General features: G+C 46.6%; 1 protein-coding gene across 7 annotated transcripts in view; it reads left to right on the top strand.

Moving 5' to 3' along the window:
* The first annotated feature begins 15,529 nt into the window (after positions 1 to 15,529).
* LOC129172844 (retinoic acid receptor RXR-beta-A) overlaps positions 15,530 to 22,652 on the top strand; it is a 54,963-nt gene continuing 47,840 nt past the window's right edge. For 3 of the 7 annotated variants that reach the window (XR_008567103.1, XR_008567104.1, XM_054762948.1), the window contains exons 1-8: positions 15,531 to 15,694; positions 16,428 to 16,561; positions 17,155 to 17,390; positions 17,494 to 17,647; positions 19,522 to 19,701; positions 19,971 to 19,991; positions 21,872 to 22,032; positions 22,143 to 22,272. Coding sequence is in view for 5 of the 7 variants with exons in the window: in XM_054762948.1 (XP_054618923.1) it covers positions 16,546 to 16,561; positions 17,155 to 17,390; positions 17,494 to 17,647; positions 19,522 to 19,701; positions 19,971 to 19,991; positions 21,872 to 22,032; positions 22,143 to 22,272 (898 nt within the window). In the remaining 2 variants the exon portion in view is untranslated. Of the gene's footprint in view, positions 16,280 to 16,427; positions 16,562 to 17,154; positions 17,391 to 17,493; positions 17,648 to 19,521; positions 19,702 to 19,970; positions 19,992 to 21,871; positions 22,033 to 22,142; positions 22,273 to 22,652 lie in introns of all 7 variants that reach the window. The other 4 variants (XM_054762949.1, XM_054762952.1, XM_054762951.1 and 1 more) reach the window with 4 other exon arrangements.

Here is a 22,652-nt window from a genome sequence, read left to right as displayed (position 1 = left end):
AGAGCGGGTGGAGAAACCTGCTGTGGCCCAGCAAGGTGCACTGTATTTGGACACACGCTCCGAGCAGCCGTTGTGACGCCACGGAGGCCTCTGGCAAACCTTTTGCTCTTTTCAAACGCCGTGGCGTTGGCGTTTCAGGTGGCTGATAAGGTTTTTGGTGTGCTTGATGTTTTTTTTTCCCTCATTGCAGAGCATTTGGTACAACATCCTTCTTCTTAAGCCCTGGTCACAACCCATCGTTCGTGTTTTTAGTCCGTATGTTTTTTGGGGAGGCCACGGCTGCCATGTTTGGAGTGGTAAGAGCAGGGAGGAAGTAGGTCAACGCACGTCACTCGCACGGCTGCGCAGTAAGTAAGTAAGTGGCCCACACGCCACGCCTGGCCGTGAACGGTTGCGTGCGTTGTACGTTGCGCACGTGGTAAGTGAATTGTACGTTCTTACAACGTACAATCTCTTGCAATTGCCACGTTATCGTACGGAGGCCCTACTTACACACGCGCTGGTCACGTACAGTGTCCTTCCTCACCGGCATGCTGTCAGTGGGGTGTAGGACAACCTTCCAAGGTTCTCCAGAGGTCTCTGCTGCTGATGCTTCAAGGTGTCGCCCATTCAACGTGCGTTGTAAGTGCGGAGCATGTGCTCACACGGTACGGTTCCACAAGAGCTCATTGGACAGTTGGACTGGAGAAGTGCCGAGTAAGCACGGACGACGACCGTAGAGCAGTGCGTTGTGCTCTCCTTGGCAGTAGAGGGCAGGGCCATCACCCATACTGAGGGTGAATACGTAGCCCGACGCAGCCCGAACACAGAGAAAATTCCTCGTGCACTAAAAGTGCTACAGCGTGTCTGCGTGCTCCCAAATCCATACTAAGGCGGTATGCACCCCGTATGGATACCTCCATTTTGCCCACGTTTTTGCAAGGAGACAGCACACGCTGGCAAGTGCGGCGGGTTGGGACGGGGGCTTTGAAGTGAATGTTTGTTTTAGGGCTGTCAAAGTTAAAGCGCTAACATAAGTTTCCTTTAACAGCACAATTTTTTTTGACACGTGATTAACGTGCGCACGTCCTGTTTCACCCTGTTTCGGCCGACGTTGTAGTTTGAGGAAGTAGTGGTCATCTTGGAGCTGCAAGCGGGAGCAAATATTCAGCAGAAATGGAGAAAGAAAAGGCTAAAGAAAAGGGTATTGTGATCGGTACATTTAGCTTCAAAGCCCTGGCAGATGGCTCTCGCAACGAGACCAAAGTTATTTGCATCTTTTGTCGCTGTGATCGGAATCATCACGGACTACGTCGTCATCAACTTGCCAGAGAGAAGCGGGAAGGTACTGAAGCACTGCCGTTTTTTGATTGTCATTTATACAGTGGTACCTTGGCATACGAGTGTCCCAACTAAGGAGGGGTTTTTTTAGAAGCGAGCCGTCTCTGGGCTCATTTTTGGCTTGGAACTGCAAGCTAAAGTTTGGGTATGAGCTGCTCGTTAATGGCAGGCATAGCTGAGGACAGCTATGTAGGGGCTTCTGTTAATTCAGCGCGAGCATCAGCTAGCATTAGCAGTGGACTAGTTAGTCATTAACAATCAGTAAAACATACTCTACGTACATTATAGCGATCTAATTCATTTTATTTATTGTGTGTTATATAAAACTATGACAGGAACAACATCAAATTAAAAGCACAAAATGAATACAGAACCACCATCCACCAGTACCAGACTGGACTTGTTTTTCAGAGAGGTTGTGTACCACAAACACATTAGCACTCAATTAGGTCATCAGATCTTACATTTATGCATTCCTTTATGCATTATGGTATCAGCATCTGGGAGCAAATATGAGGTGAAAGAAAAAGGGTAAAAATGCAGTATAGTAGTCCATCTGTGTGAATTTCTCTTGGAGATTGGAGGCAAAAATGAATTTACTGAGTACATTTTAGAATAACTGTTTGCATTAATGTCTATTGATTGAATTATTGGTGAGTGCCTCAAAATAAGTACAGTATAGATTTAAGTGTTTCATCAATTAATGTAATCACTAAGTGAATGATTACAAGTAGTTTCTAGAAATAATGCCTTCTTAAATAATTAGCTCAGGAGATGAACTTCTGTGTAAGTGTGTCAAAGGTTAAACAGAAATGCTGCTTACCACAGCTTGCACCAGCCAGGGTCCGCAGCCAGACATGGTCCGGGATGTGGTCAAGACGACTCTACTTCATCAAGGAATCCGGGAGAAAGGTGGAGAGACTGGCGCACATGGTCTGAGCAAAACAAGTATAAAACAGCAGATGGGACGATTGATCGAGGCTCTCTCTCGTACATCCGGAGGAGCAGTGAACCGCTGCATGAGACGGGGTCCTGAGCTTGGAAAGCTGCGGAAGATATTCTGTCGGACTTATTTTTCAATACGTTCTGTAAATCTAATTTGGTGTGTGAGCCTTCTTTCCTTCTCACAACTGGAGATGAACCAACACGAAATTGGCTTCATTCATTTTCCAAAGTGGTCCTTTGACCTTGAGTAGGTTGTGGAGAATTGACTAAAGTCTCCATCTATCCGTGCAGCGCGTGGAAACGGGAGAAGGTGCGTTCAAGGACTGTCAAACAAAGTGGGAGAAATCAAAAACTGCGGGATTTCTAACTGTATATTATTCTTGAATCCAATCATGGCCCGTTTTTCCAACATTGATATCCCTTTACATAAACGTTATCGTGGCAGTTGCGAATCGCATCCTTTACCACAAAGACATTTACAGCCCTACTTATTGGAAATAAAAACTTTATTTCACCTGCGATTAATTATGAGTTAACTATGGCCAAAATGCGATGAATCACAATGACATGTTTTAATCGAGTGACAGCCCCAGTTGGTTTCCAAGTGAGCTCAGGAGAAGTTACGACGGGCCGCTATCGTCACAGGCAGGAGAAAAACGAGCGCTTGATTCGCTCACCCGCACAGTATGGGTAATGCATCGGGATGATGTCATAATACGTCGTGCACGGCTGGTTTCTGTTTTTGTTGAGTGCACATGTCGTCAGTGCGAAGTCATCTGTTGATTCATCGCCTCCCTTCTCATTGTTTCCTGGCAGTTTTCAGCTCAAAACGAGCGGAATGTTATTTTTTTGGGGTGTCACTTATCTGGACCAAAGAGCGGGCGGGAGCCACACAGACACACGCAGCCGCCGGCGTCCCCTCAGTAGTCGCATTTCTGCGAGGCATTGAGCGCAGTCAATTGGCTGGCAAATGCTGACTCGCCGATGCAGGGGAAGCCTCGCTAAGCGCCGGCGTTTTTCGTTTCGGTGGCCCTTCTCCCCCCCACCCGCTTTATCATCACACACCAGTTCAATGTTAACGTCCAGCGGTGTCCACTCTTCGGACGTCTGCGAGAAGAAAGGAGGAGAAAGCGAAAGAAAAGAAAAGCTTCCCGCCTTCTTTTCTCACCCGGGCCTCCTCTTGTGTGCTGTCCAGCTGGCTGTGACCTTTGACCCCCTGACACCCTCACTCCTGACCCCTGGACCTGTTCCCACGCCACGCCTTTTTGTGTTCATCTCGCCATGGCAACACCTTGGTCACTGCTGCTGCCACGGTAACAGATGGACAGGGCCCTGGAAATAACTTCATTCACACACTCCTGCAGGCGGTGGGGTGGGGGATGGGGTGGGGGGCATGGACAATCTGCCCTCAGGCCCCCTCGTCCTCCCGTTTTACACACACGCACATACTTATACACACACGGTTCCCCCCCAACCACCTACAGCCAACTTTGACACCCCCCTGTGCCACATTCAAACCCCCCATCATGTTAAAGTCCTGATGAAGTCATTAAGGCCGAGATCCTGAAGTCCCGCACGGGAACATTACAAACAAGTTGTTGAAAATAGTGCCCCCCCCATGCCATTTCACACTGCTGCTATTTGCGGTCCAGCGTGTAGGAGAGCGCTAGCTTCAGCCGCGTGCCGTTAATTATCTCTCTGCTTGCAGTATCCCTTTTGTTTTCTCACATCCTCCGATGAGAAAAGGGGCAGTGGGGAGGTGGGGGGGTTGTAAAGCTCTGTTTGCTAACTCGGAGACAAACGACAAAGTGAATAGCATCGCCGAGAGGCGCTCAATAAGGTTGCCGCCGGAAAATGAAGAGCAACAGTTTTGGCGCTAATGAGTAACTAACCTCCAAACGGGACAAGAGTGAGCGGATTAAAGAGGGACGCTCAATGGCTCCATGCGGTGCAGAGGAAGAGAAACATTTGTTTTTGCATACAGGCCTTCGGGTCTTTGGCGGGGTTCCCATGCGGCGCAAACAGAAAAAAATGGCCGCCATCGACGCTGTTGAGTCATACCTGTCAAGCCGCTCGTTTACACCGGAACTCCATTTTTAATAGTTGCACATACAGTATTTATGCCTGCTTTAAAGGAAAAGTGAACTTTTTTGGGAATTTTGCCCATCATCCACAATCCCTATGAGAGACATGAACACACGTCTTTCTATTTCCTGTACGTTCAAAAGATAGTTTAGTGGTTTTCTATCCCTGCTGTGAGTGTGTAGTAACAGGTACATTCATGATAACATGGAACACTTACAGTGTTTTAGGAACTTCCTTCCTGGGTGCATTGATGTCACATAGCAACATAGAAAGGAACGCTACACCTAGCGTCAAAAACAAAAACACAGCAGCAGTGGCGGCAGCTCCGATATGTAGCGTTACCTTTTGCTGTGAGCAAGTGTGTGGTGAAGCTAGTAACTAGCCTGCTAGTAGCTAGCTGTTGTGGTGTCACTACAGCAGTAACGTAGTTCTTGGGTGTAAATATGACAATAACAATAACAATAATAATGTAGCGTGGTTAATATGCAGCTCACATTATGGAAATGGAGCATTATAGGTGGAATAGGTGTGACCCATTATGTGCATTCTTAGCTGCCTCTTTTTATCTCTTTTAGAATGCACAGAAAATAGAAAGACGTGTGTTCATGTCTCACATAAGGATTGTGGATGATGGGCAAGTGCACTTTTCCTTAAAAGGTGCTGTCTGCTCTGGTTTGGCAAAGTTTAGCTGCTAACGTTAGCTATCATATTGGGTAATGCTTTACTTATTTATTCAAATGAATAATTTATTTAAAATTATTTAATTATTAACGTAAATATTATTTTATTTAAGTTAATAGTCTTAAACAACACAACAGCCTGAGCTGACAGCAAAAGGATTGTGGTGCAGGCTCCACCGGTAGCTTAGCATGGCTGAAGACAAGAATGGCTCTAAATAGCATTAGCGGTGCTAGCATAAGCACAGCGCTAGCACGCCACTGGGAAAGATTTTCAACACACCAGCAAAACATACATTATAGCCATCTAATTGATCTTATTTATTATGTATTGTGTCAAACTAAGACAGCAACAAGGTCAAATTAAAAGCGCAAAATGAATACAGAGATACCATTCACCAGTACCAGCCTGGACTTGTGCACCATAAATATTCACAGTAGCACTCAATAAAGTCATCAAATATTACTTTTATGCATTCCCACATAGTATCAGCATTTGGGAGCAAATAAGAGGTGAACGAAAGAGGGGGAAAATACTGGCAGGAAATTAAAAGTGGGACAAGTTGCTGCTAGCAGCAAACTACTTATACATGCAAGAACTGTTGGATTGAACTGTTTTTACTTTTATACAATTGGCTTCTTTATTTTGTAATGTAAGATTCATGTCAAGTGTAACCGATGAATCTAATCGTATTGTTTGTACACTGTATTGAAATATATTGTGTTCAATCGCATCGTACATCGAGTCTCTAGATGCGTACCCTACTAGAGGGGTGTTAAATCATGTCTGCAGCGCTCGAATCATGTTAACAAGAACAGGTTTTCTATTCTCCAATGAAGAAAATATTCCACTTATAATAAGGAATCCTACTTATCACGGAACCAATTAACCGCGATAAACGGGAGCAAAATAACACGGCTGCACCACAGTAGGCAGCACCACCCAAGTCGCAAAAACATTTGGTGTCGGGGGGGGGGGTGCTCAGGGAAATCAGAACTGTCCTTGCTTGTGATCATTTTCCCCAACATTTCCCTTATTTTCGGATGCAAATGGTGACAGGTACGTGCGGAGGTCTCCTATCGCTGACCAAGACGCTAACTTTCTTTACTGATATTGCTTAAAAAAGGAACGACAGAACGAGTGAGCTGAGAGAGGAGCAGGTGGGGGTGGGGTTGGGTGATTGGACAGAAAGGGGGCGGGGGGCGATGAGGTAAAATCACACAAGCGAAGCCATTTCATCCGTGTTTTCGTATCCGTCTTGCATCTCTGCATGCATCTGCATCCTACTATCGCCCCCACCCACACCCACCCATACCCACACCCCCCACACCCCCCATGCGACCCTGCCACCCCCCACCACCACCACATTTGCCCGCCTCCTCTCTGCCTCTCACCCACTTCATTGTACCAAAGGAGATTTTCTCCATTCAGGCCCAGTCTCTTAGGTAACCCCAGCGCCGCATGAAATGAGGAGAGCGAGCGAGCGAGCGAGCGAGGGAGGGAGAGACGGGCAACGAGTGAAAGAGAGAGAGAGAGAGAGAGAGAAGGCGGGGAAACCGGGAGAGGGCGACGGGATTGTAAAGACGGAGGTTGTGGGGGGGCGGGGTGGGGCGTGGGGTGCCGGACGCAGAGGGTTGAAGAAGGAGAGGGAGAAGGACGCGGGACCAGAAGTGGTGGGAGAGGTGGAAGAGGGTGAGAGATGGAGGAGAGGGACAACCAGCGTGGTCAGACGTCGACAGCCGTGGAGCTGAAGAAGAGGATGGAGGGGGATGGCGGACACTTCATCACGTGCTTTTGGAGGTAATTCCCCGACCACGTTTCAGGCTCATGTGGAGCTGCTTGGTGAAGGTATTCATGGGAAAGGTTCTTTCAGTGTGCTTTCTGGGCGAGCTCAGGCCTGCAGGCCTCAGCGGGACAGCAGGGGTCAGCAAAAGGAGGATTCGGTGAAGCTTTTATCTGCTTTGAACACCAGCAAAGTTGCTGTGCGGTGCTAAACTTGCAGGCCTGCTCCTTCCTGTGTCATGCTGGCGATGACGGACGGCGTCTTCACCTCGGAAGGAAACGAGACTTGAAGAAAAACTCGCTCAGCTCCTCGCAGCTTCTAACTGTGCTGGAGTTGTGAGTCTCAGTTAGCCGCCGGGGGCTGCAGGGAGGGCTCTGGCATCCTTTTGTGGCCATGCTGCTCTGCACCTCAATGGTGGGCACGGCGCATGGGGTTCCCATGAATGGGCCCGGCCTCAGCAAAGACCACGTCATTTGGATAAAGACCCAAAGAGAAAAAACAAGCAGATAAAGAGGAAAATGTTGCATAAGGCAAATCAGATTAGGGTTCGTCAGAGCTTTACTTTAAAAAAAAAAAAATCAGCAGGTTCCCCCTTCCCCACCTCCCTCCACAGGCCCCCATCTCCAACCCCCTCCGAACCCCACAGCCTGCCCACCTGCCCTCAGCTCGCTGCTGCTCATGTGTGATCATGATGTGCTGCGGTCATCATCTCAGCCTTTTGTCCTCTTTCATGTGTGGGACTTCTTTTGTACGAGGTCACACTGGCGGCTCCTGGTGGCCCCCGGGTGGTGACCCCTCCGTTCATCATTGTGTCATCCACACAGAGGGCGAGCTTGAATTAGGGCTCTCCCTCTCTCTCTTTTCTCTCTCTCCTTCTTTTCTTCTTTTTTCCATCCTGTCTTCGTGTCCATCCGTACGCGCTGACCCGAGGCCACGAGGTTAAGGGTCTTAACGACACTGGTCCGGTGGTGGTCTTAACCACCACCGGAGAAGGACGGGGGTCCGGAGCTGATTGTCCAAACGCAATTCTTGCGTCTGCCTTGGTGAAACCAGGAGTTGTGGATGGACATCACGCCCCTGACCTCTCCGAATCAACGGGAGGGTCGCCGAAGGACTTTCTGTCAAGCGTCGCCTTGAAGACGAGGGACAGGGACGCTCTGTCCCAGTCACATCAAACGGAATAGTTTGCTTTTGCGTCTCTTCTTCACCATGGATGTTTTGGCAATGCAACTGATATTGTAGAAGCTTCGCTATTTATAGACGGTGCAGAACCAAGAACAACCTCATATTACACTTCCTATTTCCTTTTCTCTCTTTTTACTCTTGTTAGTTTGAATGTTTTTTAGCATTTCGGAAGCCTCCTGTGGACAAGCGTGCTGAAAAACTCAAACAATGCATCTGGTCTGTCCAATTTAACTGTGGTGTCCACATCAAATAAACTGTATATCTGTATTATCCATATTTTTGTATGGATAAGATTGCGCAGGGTTCAAAATGTACACTTGATATCGTATTTCTAAACACGCACACGTTCTAAACATCAGAATATCTCTGAAAAGTTCACTTATTTGAAAAAGTGAAACTCTTACATTGTATCGATTCACTACATGCAGTCACATATTAAATAGTTATTCCTTTGTTAGCCATTTTGATGAGTATGGCTTTCACCAAATTAAAAACATCATAAAATGTGAAAAATGGTCAAAAAGTTGAATATTGTATTGAGCTGGACTCCAGAAATCAAATAGAAAGTGCGTATACTGTTGTTGACATAACGAGGGAAGTCCTGCAGGCCTCAGTGTGAGCTGTGTTGAGGACATGTAAACTGTAGCGGTGTCACACTAGTGTGTGCATGGGGGGGGGGGGGGGGCTCAGCCTCTGTATGTGCATTCATTCATTTGCTTCTGTGTGTGTGTGTGTGTGTGTGTGTGTGTGTGTGTGTGTGTGTGTGTGTGCGCATGTGTGTGTTTTCCCTTACAGGATGAAAAAGGAGGCAAAGATCAGGCAAGGAGGAGGAGGACCGAGGAGATGGAATGGAGGGTGGTGGGGGGGTTCACAATTTTGGAGGGAAAATGAGCACCTACAAATCTGTGCAGGCCGGATCCGCAGATGCGCAGCCAGTAATGGCGGGTGAGATTTATAGATGGGAGCTGCAGGAAGTGACAATTCAGTGTGGGAAATATGTATAGAGAAAGAGCTGGGGTGGGGTGCTGAGGGGGGGCCGGGGAGGATCAAGAGCGAGAGAGCATTAATATGCTAATGGACGAAGTGAATGCACAACAGGCCCACTGACCAGGCTAATCACTAGTGGACACACACTGCCGCTAATCCCTCACGCAGCACTCACACTCACCTAGTCGCACACACACACACACACACGCACACGCACACACGCACTCACATCCCACGAACATCCACTTAGTTCAAATGACGAATTTAAACTTTGAATGCATCAATCACATAAGTAAATGACAGCCTCAGTAGCAGAATATGAAACGCATGCTAATGTGCTTTCTTGCCTTTGAACTTGTTGAATGTGATGTCATGCTAGCTTTCAAGAGACAATAAAAAGAAAACGACCCTATTTTGCTGTTCCTTGTCAAGTGCGACCTGGGGTGGCCAACAGCAGCGTCCACAAGGTCCCAAGGACAGAAAAGATCCACAACAAAAAACACACAAACATCATAAAGCAACTGCAATGGGAAAATGTTGCAAATTAAAAAAAAACACACACACACAACATCTGCATGAGAGATATGCTGCAAGTTAAGAAACAAAATGAAAGTGTGCCAGTTTAACCTGAGGGATAGTCGGCATTGTGCTTTGGCTGTTTGTGTGTGGGGTTTTTTCCCATCCGTGTGTTTGTGATCCTGCAGCCTTTATGTGATTCGCAGCATTTCTCTGTTGCATTTGTTATCGGCACAGCAAAGCACCAAAAAAAAAAAAAAAACAACAGCAAAAATTGGAAAAAGGCGTGACATAACGAGAAAAATTTGAAAGGCTGACTCGAATAACACCAATGTTTTAGCTTAATATATATGCTTTTTTTTAGCATATCGGACTGTTGTTGTTTTGTTTGTTTGTTTGTTTTACAAAAAATAACAAAATAAATAAATAATGTATTCTTTTATTTAGATTGAACCATAGTTTAAGCACACAAATGAGGATTTGTTGATTAGTCCTAATGAAATATGATAACATCACTACTACTGCATCACCACTACCAGGAGAACCAGAGTATAGAGGGGGAGGAGCCACCTGCTGTGGCCCAGCAAGGTGCACTGTGTTCGGGCACACGCTCTGAGCAGCCGGTGTGCCGCTACAGAGGTTTCTGGTAAACCTTTTGCGCTTTTCAAATGCCCAGGTGGCTAATAAAGTCAAATAAAGTCGTAGCGAACGTTGGTTTAGCGGTAGCGAACGTTGGTTTAGCGGTAACATGAGCATTGATAGAGCGGCGTTCTGCGCATGCGGGCGTTGGCTCGGCGGGAGTATAAAGCTGGTATAACGCCATTCCGCTTTTGACAATGGAGGTGAACGGATCGCTAGTTCTACATGAAGTCGAAGTTCATCATGACACGGAGACAAAAAAGGAGGAAGGCTGGAGAAGGAAAGGCAGCCGAACCAATGGAGTCAGGTAAATATATGTGGCCCACTGGTTGCGTCAAGAAATATTTAACATCTGTGAAAAAATACTGTTATTCGTTCATTTATTGCTATATTTTGGAGAGACCAGTCAGGCCACACCTTTCGCCACTGCTAGCACAGCCCAGGAAGGGGCAGCTGCTGATGAAGGTTTTCATCCAATGAAAATGTATGATATTTAATAATAATAATAATAATAATAACCATAATCTTTCTTTCACGTTGACATTGCTCATTTATTAATCATTTGTTATATTTTGCAGACTTTGATGATGACACCGAGGAGGCCTTGACACAGGATCAGCTTGATGATGAGGAGCAACCCTCTGGTGATGACCAAACTGAGAAGGGCCGTGCTGCTGCTGCTGCTGAAGGTAATTATAATGTGAGGAATGCAATGAAGAATCAATACAAATTGATCTAAATAATATATGTTTCATTTATAGATTTATTATTTATATTCTATTGTTCTATTTTTCAGACTCTGTCGCTTAGCACCCACACTTGGAGAGGGACGATGAACAGCGTCAGCCTCAGAAGAAGTCTCGCCGCAAGGCCCTCCTGCTTGACAATGACACTCAGGAGCAACTCTTCGAGTGGGTCCGGGAGCATGAACTTTTGTAGAGGAAGGGGGCCACCGACTATAAGGATGCAAGGAAGAAGACGGAGCTTTGGAGCAGGAAGGCAAGAGAGCTGGACTTTGAGGAGGGAGCTGAAGCTCTCAGGGCATGGTGGAAGTCAGTCCGGGACCTCTACACGAAGCTTCTCTCCAAGAAGTCTGGCCAGGCTGCACCGAACTTGACGGACAGGGAGCTGTTCATCCAGAGGAACTGCACCTTCCTGCACAAGGAGGTGAAGCCCAGGAAAGGTCAGCCACTGAGAAGCATACCCCTCACACAGGAACCTTTAGCCAGCCAGCCTCCAGCAGCCCAGCCCTCGGCGTCGGCCAGCACCTCTTGCCAGCCTTCCCACGACGTCGAGGAACAGGAAGAGGACGAGGGCTCACTCTCGCTCATAGAAAGTCAAGCGGCAGTCACGAGGTCCATGGGCACCCCCTCACCAGCTCCCTCCTCCCCCACCACCAGACCACGCCGTGCTGCCACCATAGCCGAGCCTGAAGACTCCCCTGCGATGCTGGAGATGAGGGATTGCATGAAGGCCACCAACGCCCTCATAGAGAAACTGGTCCAAGCGCAAGAAATCAGCCATGCAAGGCAGCCCTTCATCACACACGTGTCCCAGTCTCTCCAAAGACTACCTGAGGCCCAGTACCAGCTCACAGTGGAGAGGATGACAGTCATCCTCCACGAGATGCAGCGACCCATCCCCATCCCCTTCCTCCAGCTCCACCACGTCCAGCATCACTTCTGTCACCCACACTCACATTTTATCAGTGAGTGAGCACCAGCAGCCGCATTACTTTCAGCCCCAGCCTCAGCATCACGGCTTCCAGCAGGAGCCTCTCAGCTTCCAGCAACTGTCTCAGCCTCAGCATCAGCCTCAGCACTTCCAGCCACTGCAGACACCCAGAGTCAGCCAGCCATCCTCCACCCCAAGGAGCTCCACTGAAAGACTGATGTTGTCAGACGTGTCGAACTTTTCCCACATTGATAACATGAGCGCCGTCAGCGAGGGGGGGATTCTCCAGGACCTCCAGAGGCAGGAGATGAACGCTCCACCCATACCTGATGTACTTGCAGAAATGAGGGCCACCACCGAGCAGAATTGAGACTGCTTGTGATGTGCTGAAGGGACTGCTCAGATACTTGATGTGATTTTTGTCAGCTGTTTTGATGTTAGATGTTTATTGTTTGCATGTGCACTTGTGTGTTTGGGTGGTCTCAAAAGCGTTGCGCTGTAGTAATAAACAGCATTGTTATTTACCTGTTCTCGACTACTTTATTTACTTAATAATGAAAATAAAACTTTGTAGATTGCAAAGTTCCCGTTTGACCCCAACAAAGGGAAAAATAATTTCACACTTACGGCCGTGTCACCCGAGCATTTTTAAAGTCCAAACTCCCTCAAATATTTTCGGATATGAACTCATGTCCTGTTAACTCCTGACACTAATTAGCGTTAAACCAGGCAATTGAGGTGGAGGCATTGGCCTGCAATTACCATAGAAAAATAGTTTCAAGTGGGAAGGGTTAAAGATTGAAATAGAAATGTTTTTGACAGCCATGGCTACAATACTGGTCATGTCGAATCTCTAAATGGAGTCCCGCCAAAAACCCAATACCTGCATTTTCAAGCAGTCCTTTAAGTACTCTGGTGCAAAATCTTGGAATTCTCTCCCAAATGAGTTACGAAATCACCAAACCCTCATCTCGTTCAAAAGAAATGATAAACAAACCATATTTTAAAATCAGTATATTACTCCTTAATCATGTTTTATTTGCAAATATGTTTACTTGGTGTCATTATTTATGCATTCGTTACATTCTGATAAGTTTGGAGTTTGTTTTAATCTTCTCCTAATTAATATTCCTGTTCTCATTATTCTTGCATTTCCTGGATTGTTTCATTTCTTTATTGCTCTCTTCCCCTCTATTTTCGCTCCATCTCTGGAGTCGACTGTTACTCAATACTCCATTGTTTCTTTTGGTCATACACTCTATTGTTCTATTTCTCAGACACTCAAACGTTAGTTTTTAAATCCAAACTCCACGTTCCACATTTCTCTAGATTTGAACCTTTTTTCTCACATTCTTCATTTTTGATACACATTTTGTTTGTATCGTATATTTGTATTGTTGCACCTGTATTAATTTGTCCTTTTCAGGACCATGATGTAAAACAGCCATTGTGCTGATACATGTTTTTATCCAGAATAAATATTTTGAAACAACAACAAGATTAAGTATTAAAGAAGACATGTTTCAAATATGAAGTGCTTTTATTAATGTAATATGACATCAAGAATGAATCGTATCACAAGTTTCTTTAATAATCTCTCCTAACATTTCAAACAAACACAAGCACTATTTGTTCATTGCATTTCCAATACTGCGGCCCCATTAACGTTGGAGTTGTCAAATAACATGTTAACATGCACGTGTCTCCTCAGTGTTGTGCACAGTGTTCAGTTGATAGCCACCATTCTCTCCTGCCAGTCCACCAATCCTGCTGGGGAGTTGCACCAACGCTTGATTAGGTTTTGCTGCCTCTTCCCACCACGTGAGGCTGTGTTGGGGCCTTGCCCAACGATAGTGTCCTCCAAGTTCCGTCCTTCTCTCCATGCCCCAGGCTGCATGTTCCCATCTGGTTGTGCACGGTCCACAAGTCTGTTCTGGAGCACTGGGTAGCGGGTGTGCATCAGGTTGTGGACGATGCAGCAACATTCCACGACGGTTCTGACAGTTTCATGGTGATGTTGCATGGTGGTGAGCAGAATACGGAACCTATTGGCCAAGATGCCGAAAGAGTTCTCCACAACCCGTCTTGCCCTGGAGAGACGATAGTTGAAGATGCGCTCTTCCTGGGTGAGGTTTCTGGTGCTGTACGGCTTCATGAGGTAGGTCGGCAGTGAGAAGGCGTCATCCCCGATGATGAAATAAGGCACATCCTGACTGTCATTGGGTAGGGGGTCTGGCTGAGGAAAGCCATGAGTCGTGTTCTGGTCGAGCCCACGATGGAGATCACTTTCGTTGTAGATCTGAGCGTCTGAGGATGAGCCATTGCCCGAGACGTCAATGTAGGTGAACTAGTAGTCCGCATCCACCATGGCAAACAGGATCACGATGCAAAACTCTTTGTAGTTGTAGAATTCTGAGCCAGAGTTAGGAGGAGCTTTACAGGCCACATGCTTGCTGTCAATGGCACCAACTGTGTGGGGGAAGTTCCATCTCTGGTACCGTTGTTCAGCCAGGTCTCTCCATCCTTGTTCAGTTGTTGGGCAAAACAAGAGTTCATCTGTGTCCTCCTCAGTGATGGCCTTTACCACTTCTCTGACTACCACACTGATGGTGTTGTGGGGAACACTCCAGGCGTGTTGCATGTTTCTGTAGGTGTTACCAGAGGCCAGGTGCCGTAGGGTGAGTGCCACTTTGAGACCAGGTTCCAGGCTTGCTCGGTAATTGGTGTCTTGCTTGGTCAATCTGGGGGTCAGCCTCTGTACAACTTCATCAAACATGGCTGGTGGCATCCTCATGAAGTGCTCGTGGATCCTCATTCCTCAGCTCCACCATCAGCTTGTCATACAGTCCATGTTCACGCCTTCTCAGTATTCCACTGTCTGGCCCACACAACTCTGTGTCTCCTTCTCTCTCTTCTCCTTCTGTCAACAGCTTCTTGCAATCTGAGGAGCATCTGATTCTGCTGCTGGACTAGTGCTCCAATCGTAGCAAGTCTCTCAGCATCCATGGTAGTGTAACCGAGCAGATGAAGATTTCCACTTATATTGTGGGAGTGCAGGGTGGACAAAAGCACAGGAGGCGGAGCTGCAGGAGGCATGTTTTTTATTCACTCGCTCGTCTCTCCACAACTACCATCAAGTCACCTCAACACACACCACAACATTTCCCACCTTCAAAATAATAGCATATTCTGTGAGGGTGGTACCAAATAAGGGTGTCACAAAAAAATAGCAGTACTGTATTACAGTTTTATTGTAACTTTGAGCTGTCTATAAATAGAAAAGCTTTTGATTTGAAAGGTTTGGACAGCCCTGTTATATAAATAAATACAGTACACTCACTGGACAATTCATTAGGTACACCAAGTAGGGGTGACAATGGACAATCTAATAGGAGTGGGCGATACGGCAAATTTTGGTGTCGATCCAATGCAATCCAAAGTCAATACAGGGCCAATACTGGCAATGCAGATACTTTTATGCAGATACTTGAAATGATTTTGCCTTTAATTTGTTCATTGTGATTAAAAATCAAAATAAAAGTTATGAAATGCAAAGGCAGCAGTTGTTGATGTTGTTGAGTGTCCGATAGTAATCTTTGCAGCAACTGCGCTGAACTTGTCTTGACCTCGTGACCTCTCGTTTGTGTCTGCGCATGTGCACGCGCACACGCTGTGGCTTGTGTGTGTGTTTGCGCGTCAACGCGAGTCAAAGCGCAACAGCGGCCAGCCAAGCGCTCCTCCAGCACCGTCACCATGTTGTGATGCCGGGGGAGGGAGGGCTGTCTGCGGGCCAAACTGAGTGTATGTGAGGGGGGAAGACAGACAAGACACTCAGGGCCTCGTCGTTACATCGATTCATGCGAGGAAGCCGCGCCGCTAACTGTCAGTAATCCACATTTATCTCCACTACATTTATTTGCGCTAAATGTACAGTACAGGAGAAGCAAACATGAGTTAAATGGTTTGCTTTGTCGCTGCATTTCCATGCAGCCACGCTAGCTAGATAGCTAGCTTGCTTGCTAAGCTAGCAGAGTTGAGCTTGGCTTGTTTTGCCAACTTTGGAGCATAAATATGCAGTTTGTGGAAATTATTATCCCCGGTGCATGGTGTTCGTTAGCCCTAGCCTAAAAAAACACACCAGACTATGTATATTTGTAGAAATTAATAGAAATAGTTTGGTGACAGTTAAAGGAGCTAGCTAGCTAGCTAGCTAGCTTCGGGCTACGTGAAGGCTGTCTTGTGAGGACGAGGTTCTGTTTGCAGCCTGGGCTCCACCTAAACGCTGGAATAATGATTGTATCTTTGTTATCCCCCCGAGCCAAATCAAAAACGCAAATCTTCGTCTGTCGGCTTGAATGGCTTCCGTGTTTTATAAACGTTAGCTTGGACGTGCCAGGACGAGACAAGCAGCATTTAAAGACTGCATTTCAAAGTCTTTAAATAATACACACAAAAAGACAAACAACGGTAAATACACACGTTCGATACTGCCTTGAACATTCCCTACACATCAGCGTTTGGGTGACGTTGGCATTTTGCTGAAACTGTGGTCTAATGGTAGATGTTCGCGTGTGATGGCTCATGGAGCCCCTTCTCTTGTGTGTTGGCATTTCAGAGCCGTTTTTGGTTGCCCCCAAAGCAGCTCCGGCCCGGGCCCCAGTCCGCGGTCTTGAGTTTGACAGCGGGCTGCAGACTTTGTCCAAAGGCCGGTCGGTCCTGCAGCCAGCAGCACCATGGGAGACAGCAGAGGTAAGAACCAAGACAGTGTTTTCTCCTTGATTGTTTTCACATTTTGCATTCAGGACAGTTGCACAATAAGGGGTAGGGATATTTGTTTTTAGCCAGGAGCGTGTGAGCTGTGCAACTAATAAAAATACACGAAAGAAGCCTAGCTCCAGTATTCCATTGAAACGGCCAGCATCTAAGGCCCTTGGCCCACACGGAAACGTTCCTGGGATTTTTTTTGGCGGTTTGAAAAAAATTTGTGTCCACACGGTGCCGGATTAGTAAATAGTTACGTTAATGGATCCCTGGGTGAGGATGTAATGCACAAGGCACACCTACGCGGGGTGCTGTAAACGGACACGCAGACGGAGCCACGTGACACGGCAAACTATAGAAGAAAAAAGAACGCATGCGGATAAGTCTGTCGTCTTCCGCTTTCCAAGGCTCATTTAGACTTACGACGAAGTGGAATTACTTCGGCGAGTCATTTTGGAGAATAACACGACAAAATATCAGGAGAATGTCGACTGCAATGTGTAATATTCTGTCCGGCAGTGTTGTCAGCTTCCATTTGATGATGCAGTGTGGTGCTGTCCCGCTTTGTCATTTGTCACCAGATTCACGAAGTCCGGACAGTTCATCCGTGTCCTCCCCCCCGTCAGGCCAGCGCTCGCCTCCGCTGGCTCTGTCAGCAGCGGCCTCCATGACCTCCCTGCCTCCCATCACCAGCGCCGGAGTCAACAGCCCCATCAGTAGCATCGGCTCCCCCTTTTCTGTCATCAGCTCCTCGCTGGGCTCCCCCTGCCTGCCCGGCACGCCATCGGTCGGCTACGGTCCCATCAGCAGCCCGCAAGTAAGCGAGCGGATTTTAATTACGTCCACCGTGGAGATGTTTGTTTACATGCAACCTGTCCCAACCGCCTCTGGTTGTCATCCTCCTCCGTCTTGCCGTACAGATAAACTCGACAGTGTCCATGTCAGGGCTTCACGCCGTGAGCAGCTCGGATGACGTCAAACCTCCGCTGGGATTGAAGCAGCTGTCGTCACACAGCCCCGGCCCGATGCTTTCCCAGAAACGCCTTTGTTCCATCTGTGGAGACCGATCGTCTGGTGACTAGGCCTCATCTCTGTTCTCGTCAGCATCAAGGCGACGTCGCTGTGCCCATGAAAACCACGTGTGTCCACTTTAGGATTGACTTTTTGACACAACGTGGATGTCTGAAAGTCAAGACGAGAACTTTGTGAGAAAGTTTGATGGAGGAGCTAGAACAGGCCCAACACATCAGTGACTTCTGACCACGCAAAAGGACAAAATTCGCCACAGAAACACGCCAGAATCTCATAGAACGTCTTTGCAGGAGAATGGAAGCTGCAAAGGATGAACAACTCCACATTTACTGTAATGCAGGGGTGTCCAAACTTTTTCCAGCGAGGGCCACATTGTGAAAAATGAAGGGATGCAGCTTTGGAAACGCCACATGTAGATATAGCATATCTACATATGCTATACATATGTTATACATATTTCACGAAAAAACACATCTCAGAGTTGTGGTACAGGTGGAGAAGCCTATTAGTAGTATCAACTTTGCTCTTTGAGATTTTTTCCACTTTTTGCTGTTTTATATCCACATTCTTCTGAAATAATCTTTGTAAATTTTCTTCACATTATATTCTGACTTTATTGGAGGGGTGCGCGATAATTATCGGATCGATAACACGCAGACTCAGATCGATAATTATCGGGCCGATGTAAGGGAATTAGGATGTCATACTGATAAATACGATTCAAAATACCTCCAGATAAATAAAAAACGCTCCAATGAGGCAAGATTACACACACTTTGCGGGTGAGCAAATAAAGCGCTCCTTTTTTCTTCCGCCTGTGACGTTAACGGCCTGACGTAACTTGAGCTCACTTCCGATGTGGGCGTTTTGCATGCTAGTTGTACCAAATGCTGTTTTCAAACGCCAGTGCCGCAGCGTTTGAAAAGTGCCTCAGCGGCTGCTCGGAGCGTGTGCCCGAATACAGTGCACCTTGCTGGGCCACAGCAGGTGGCTCCTCCTTGTCTATACTGTGGTTCTCCTGGTAGTAGTGATGTACTAGTAGTCATGTCATCATATTTCATTAGGACCAATCAACAGGTACAGATTGTCAAATCCTAATTTGTTCCCATCAGTCTTACCTCCAGGAGTGCACAAACTATGCCTAAATCAAAATTTAGAAAAAGTAGATATAACAAAGTTATCTGTTATCGGTGCCACGTCGGTCGACATTTTCCCCAACCTAAATTTCCATAAATTCCAACTTTAATTTGTTTTGTTTCTCATAATATTATGAGAATTATATTATTATTATTATTATTATTATTAAAAAGTCTTTATTTTCTTCAGTATTTCAACTCTATGCTACTAAAATGACAAATTTTATTCTCGTAAAATTGTGTTTTTGTTAGAATATTACTTTTTTTTTTTCAACCATTTTGGCTTTCTCGTAAAATTACAGCTGTTTTTCTCAATTCGATTTTATTTTAATTTTTCCCTGTAATGACGACCTTATTCCCATAATATTTTTACTTTATTCCCATAATATTATCATTTTTTCCCCAAACCCAAAAACCCCACATCCCTCGACAAAAATTACGCTATTTTTCCTCATATTATGACGTTATTCTTGTAAAATAACTGCAGATTTTTTCATTTTTGCTACTGCTGTTTTTTTCTTGTCTTCTTGTTATGTTTTTAGAATATGCCGTGGGCCAATTAAAAAACAGCCACAAGCCCGCAAATGGCCCCCGGGCTGCACTTTGGACACCCCTGTTTTAACACAACTGAGAGCAACATAAAGCGAAGATTTGCATCTTGCAGCTCCCGCTCAGTGGACACGCAAGGTTTTCATGGGTCAGCAAGGATGTGCGTGACATAAAACATACTGGTAGCTGGCAGACATGTTTAGTGTGTCCTTTTGCACGCCGTCCCACCAGGAAAGCACTACGGCGTGTACAGCTGCGAGGGCTGCAAAGGTTTCTTCAAGCGGACGGTGCGCAAAGACCTGACCTACACCTGCCGGGACAATAAAGACTGCATGGTGGATAAGCGGCAGAGGAACCGCTGCCAGTACTGCCGCTACCAGAAGTGCCTGGCCATGGGCATGAAGAGAGAAGGTAAGCGAGCCGCAGGAAGGGAGGTTGCAATGTCCGGAGCGTCTCCCTTACGCCTTCAAACTACTTGATGAGGTTGTTGAGGTGAGAGTTTTGCAGGACGATTTGGGAAGTTTGTCCTAATGTTTCTGCTGTGCGGGGGCTTAAGCGAGTTGTGTTGGAGGGGGAGATGGGGGTGGCTAAGCTTTGAAAACACTAACCCCCTTTCCCCCTCTCCTCCTCCTCCTCCTTTTGTTTCCTGTCATCCTCCCCCCATCCCTCCCTCTCTGCAGTGGCTAAGATGAACGACAGATGTAAGGACGGGGGGTACGGGTGCGTGCATGTGTGTGAATGAGAAGAGCAAGGGAGTGTCAGCGATAGGCAACATATTGTTTCCGGAATGTGTGCCTCAGACGTTACACAGCCTTTTGAAAAATGCATTAGCAGGGTTTATACAGTAGTTGAGTCGCTCGACTTTTACATTTGCGCCCCACTGTGTAGATTCTAGGGATGTCATGAGACGATACACGGGACTGTGCCTATGAGGATGAGATGAGATTTTAACTTTAGAAAAGTACAATGAAAAAATCTAAATAAAATATATGATCTTTTATTGCAATCTACTAATATAATTTCTACATTACACTCCTCTACACTCTGTGTGTATGCTAGCAGCCCCGCCTCCACCCACCGAGACAAAGAGACTGTGTGACTGACAAACGGGCTTACTCCGTTCATGCTGTTGTTTTGTGGGAAAAAGGTGCCAAGCTGCGGAAACCAATGCACAGAGTGAATCCTCTTCCTGCCTGTTTGGAGGAACAGATGCAAACGCAAATGGCAATATATTGATTATCCAGCTCATTTTCATTTTTTGTGTGATTAATTCGTTATGTTATCGAGCCAGGCTTGGTGCCCACAAGACGTTTTTTTTCTGAACAACAAATCTTGTCACATTTTAATCTCGCGAGATCTTGCGACACCCCTATTTAGGCCTGTCACAATCAATACATCGATTAATGGAGAGAGAAAAAACAGAGAATTATGACGCCCTCGATAAATTGACGTGCACGTTTGCATTTGTGTTTCATCTGCTCGTTTCTTTGTGTCGCACAGGCTGGATGACCAAGAGGGCTCACGCGGCACGTGTCTGTGCGCATTGGTTCTATAGTGGAATGAACAGAGAGAGTGAACCCTCCTGTCCTCTCATTCAGCCTTTTTGCGGAGGCAGGGCCACTAGTGAGTGGATTCAGAGAGCTAGCACCAAATTAGCCCTGTGAGAAAGCATATGCTAACATGAATGAAGGCACAGAAGCGATGGTTTCTAAGGCAAACGCAACAGCCCCAGTATGGGAATATTTTGCTTTTAAACAGAATGAACAAGGTGGCGAACCGATATGTCGCATTTCTTTGAAAGTAGTGACTTGTATGCACACCTGAACACCATCCTGTTCAGTTTTCACGTTCAGTTTTCACAACTGGGGAAAAAAAAAAAAAGCTACCGCTGGAGGTGCAGCAGAGCCTCCGTCCCTACAGCCAACGCTTGCTGAGGCGTTTATCGACGATAATAGCATAATTATCAACCAGCAAAATGTGTTATTGTGACAGGCCTACCAATTAAATACGCTTGACAATGAAAGCTTACTGCTTTTGATACGGTGTACTTGCATTATTATATGCTACATATCATTATTACATCATTGATAAAATGGTCTCAAAATGACAAAGTTGCTTATCTGCAAGAATTTGTAGGACAGTTATCCTCTGGCAAAATTTGTTACTGTGACAGGCCTACTTTGATATAGAACATTATTTCGACTGTATTTATTTAGAGTTAGTCAGGAGTAGTGATTGCAATACAGGCCTCTACGCTGCGCGAGCATGTGTGCGTGTGATTGGCTCCGAGCCAGTTTAATCATCAGATGTGTAGGGATGCACCACTCTCTACGTACGACTCCCTTCTGTGCTTTTGCTTGTTTCTGGAGAAAATCAGTTTGGCCTCTGTTCTTTTTGCCCCCAACTCCCACCCTGCTGACCTAACAACTTCATGTTGTTCCTGCTTCTTGCTGCTCTTGTTCCCGGCCTGTTCAACCTCTCTTGACCATCACCGCCATTCACCCCCTCCGTTGGTTTATTCCCTCCCTCCCCTTGGCTTGCTGCGTGTGTTCACCCTCAATTTCCCGCCCCTCCCCTCCAGCGGTTCAAGAGGAGCGCCAGAGGAACAAGGAGCGCGAAGGTGAGGTGGAGTCCACCAGCGCCATCAACGAGGAGATGCCGGTGGAAAAGATTTTGGAGGCTGAGGTGGCCGTGGAGCAGAAGACTGAGCTGCACACTGACGGAAGCTCTGGAGGAAGCTCTGTGAGTAGCCGCCCACAGCAAAAGAAATTAAACTCCTTGTTGAGTTGATATGCAGATATGCACGTCTGCAGGTATGTGACGATAACATCTTCCTTCCTGTGCCTCCTCAGCCCAACGATCCTGTCACAAACATCTGTCAGGCTGCAGACAAGCAGCTCTTCACCCTGGTGGAGTGGGCCAAGAGGATCCCACACTTCTCTGAGCTGGCCCTCGACGACCAGGTTATCTTGCTACGGGCAGGTGTGTTTTATTACTGCACTTAATTGTCGCTAGGGGTGTCCTCATCTGATATTGATATCGGATATTGGTCTGATATCAGCCAAAAAAAAACAGTATTGGATTATATCCGCCTGCATCGAACATGTCTGATAGTGGAACTCTGATACAAGCAGTCCATTCCAGATTCAGCACCAGCACTTCTATCCACCATGCAGAACCCACGTGATCGCAACCATAGCGTATGCTGGCATGTTTAGCAAGGAGTAGGAGTGCTGTCAGCCACGTGGCGGTATTAAAGGTGCCGTTTTCCTCTTAACCCTTTGGGCGCCGGAGTTATTTTCAGTTTTGACGTTGCGATTTCAAAAGGTTGTAGCTTGAAAATGGTTAGCGATGAAGGCGTA

Source organism: Dunckerocampus dactyliophorus, chromosome 20, assembly GCF_027744805.1.
Source record: "Dunckerocampus dactyliophorus isolate RoL2022-P2 chromosome 20, RoL_Ddac_1.1, whole genome shotgun sequence".
Classification (NCBI taxonomy): domain Eukaryota; kingdom Metazoa; phylum Chordata; class Actinopteri; order Syngnathiformes; family Syngnathidae; genus Dunckerocampus; species Dunckerocampus dactyliophorus.
Note: the sequence above shows the minus strand (reverse complement) of the source record. Positions and strands in the feature narration are given on the sequence as shown.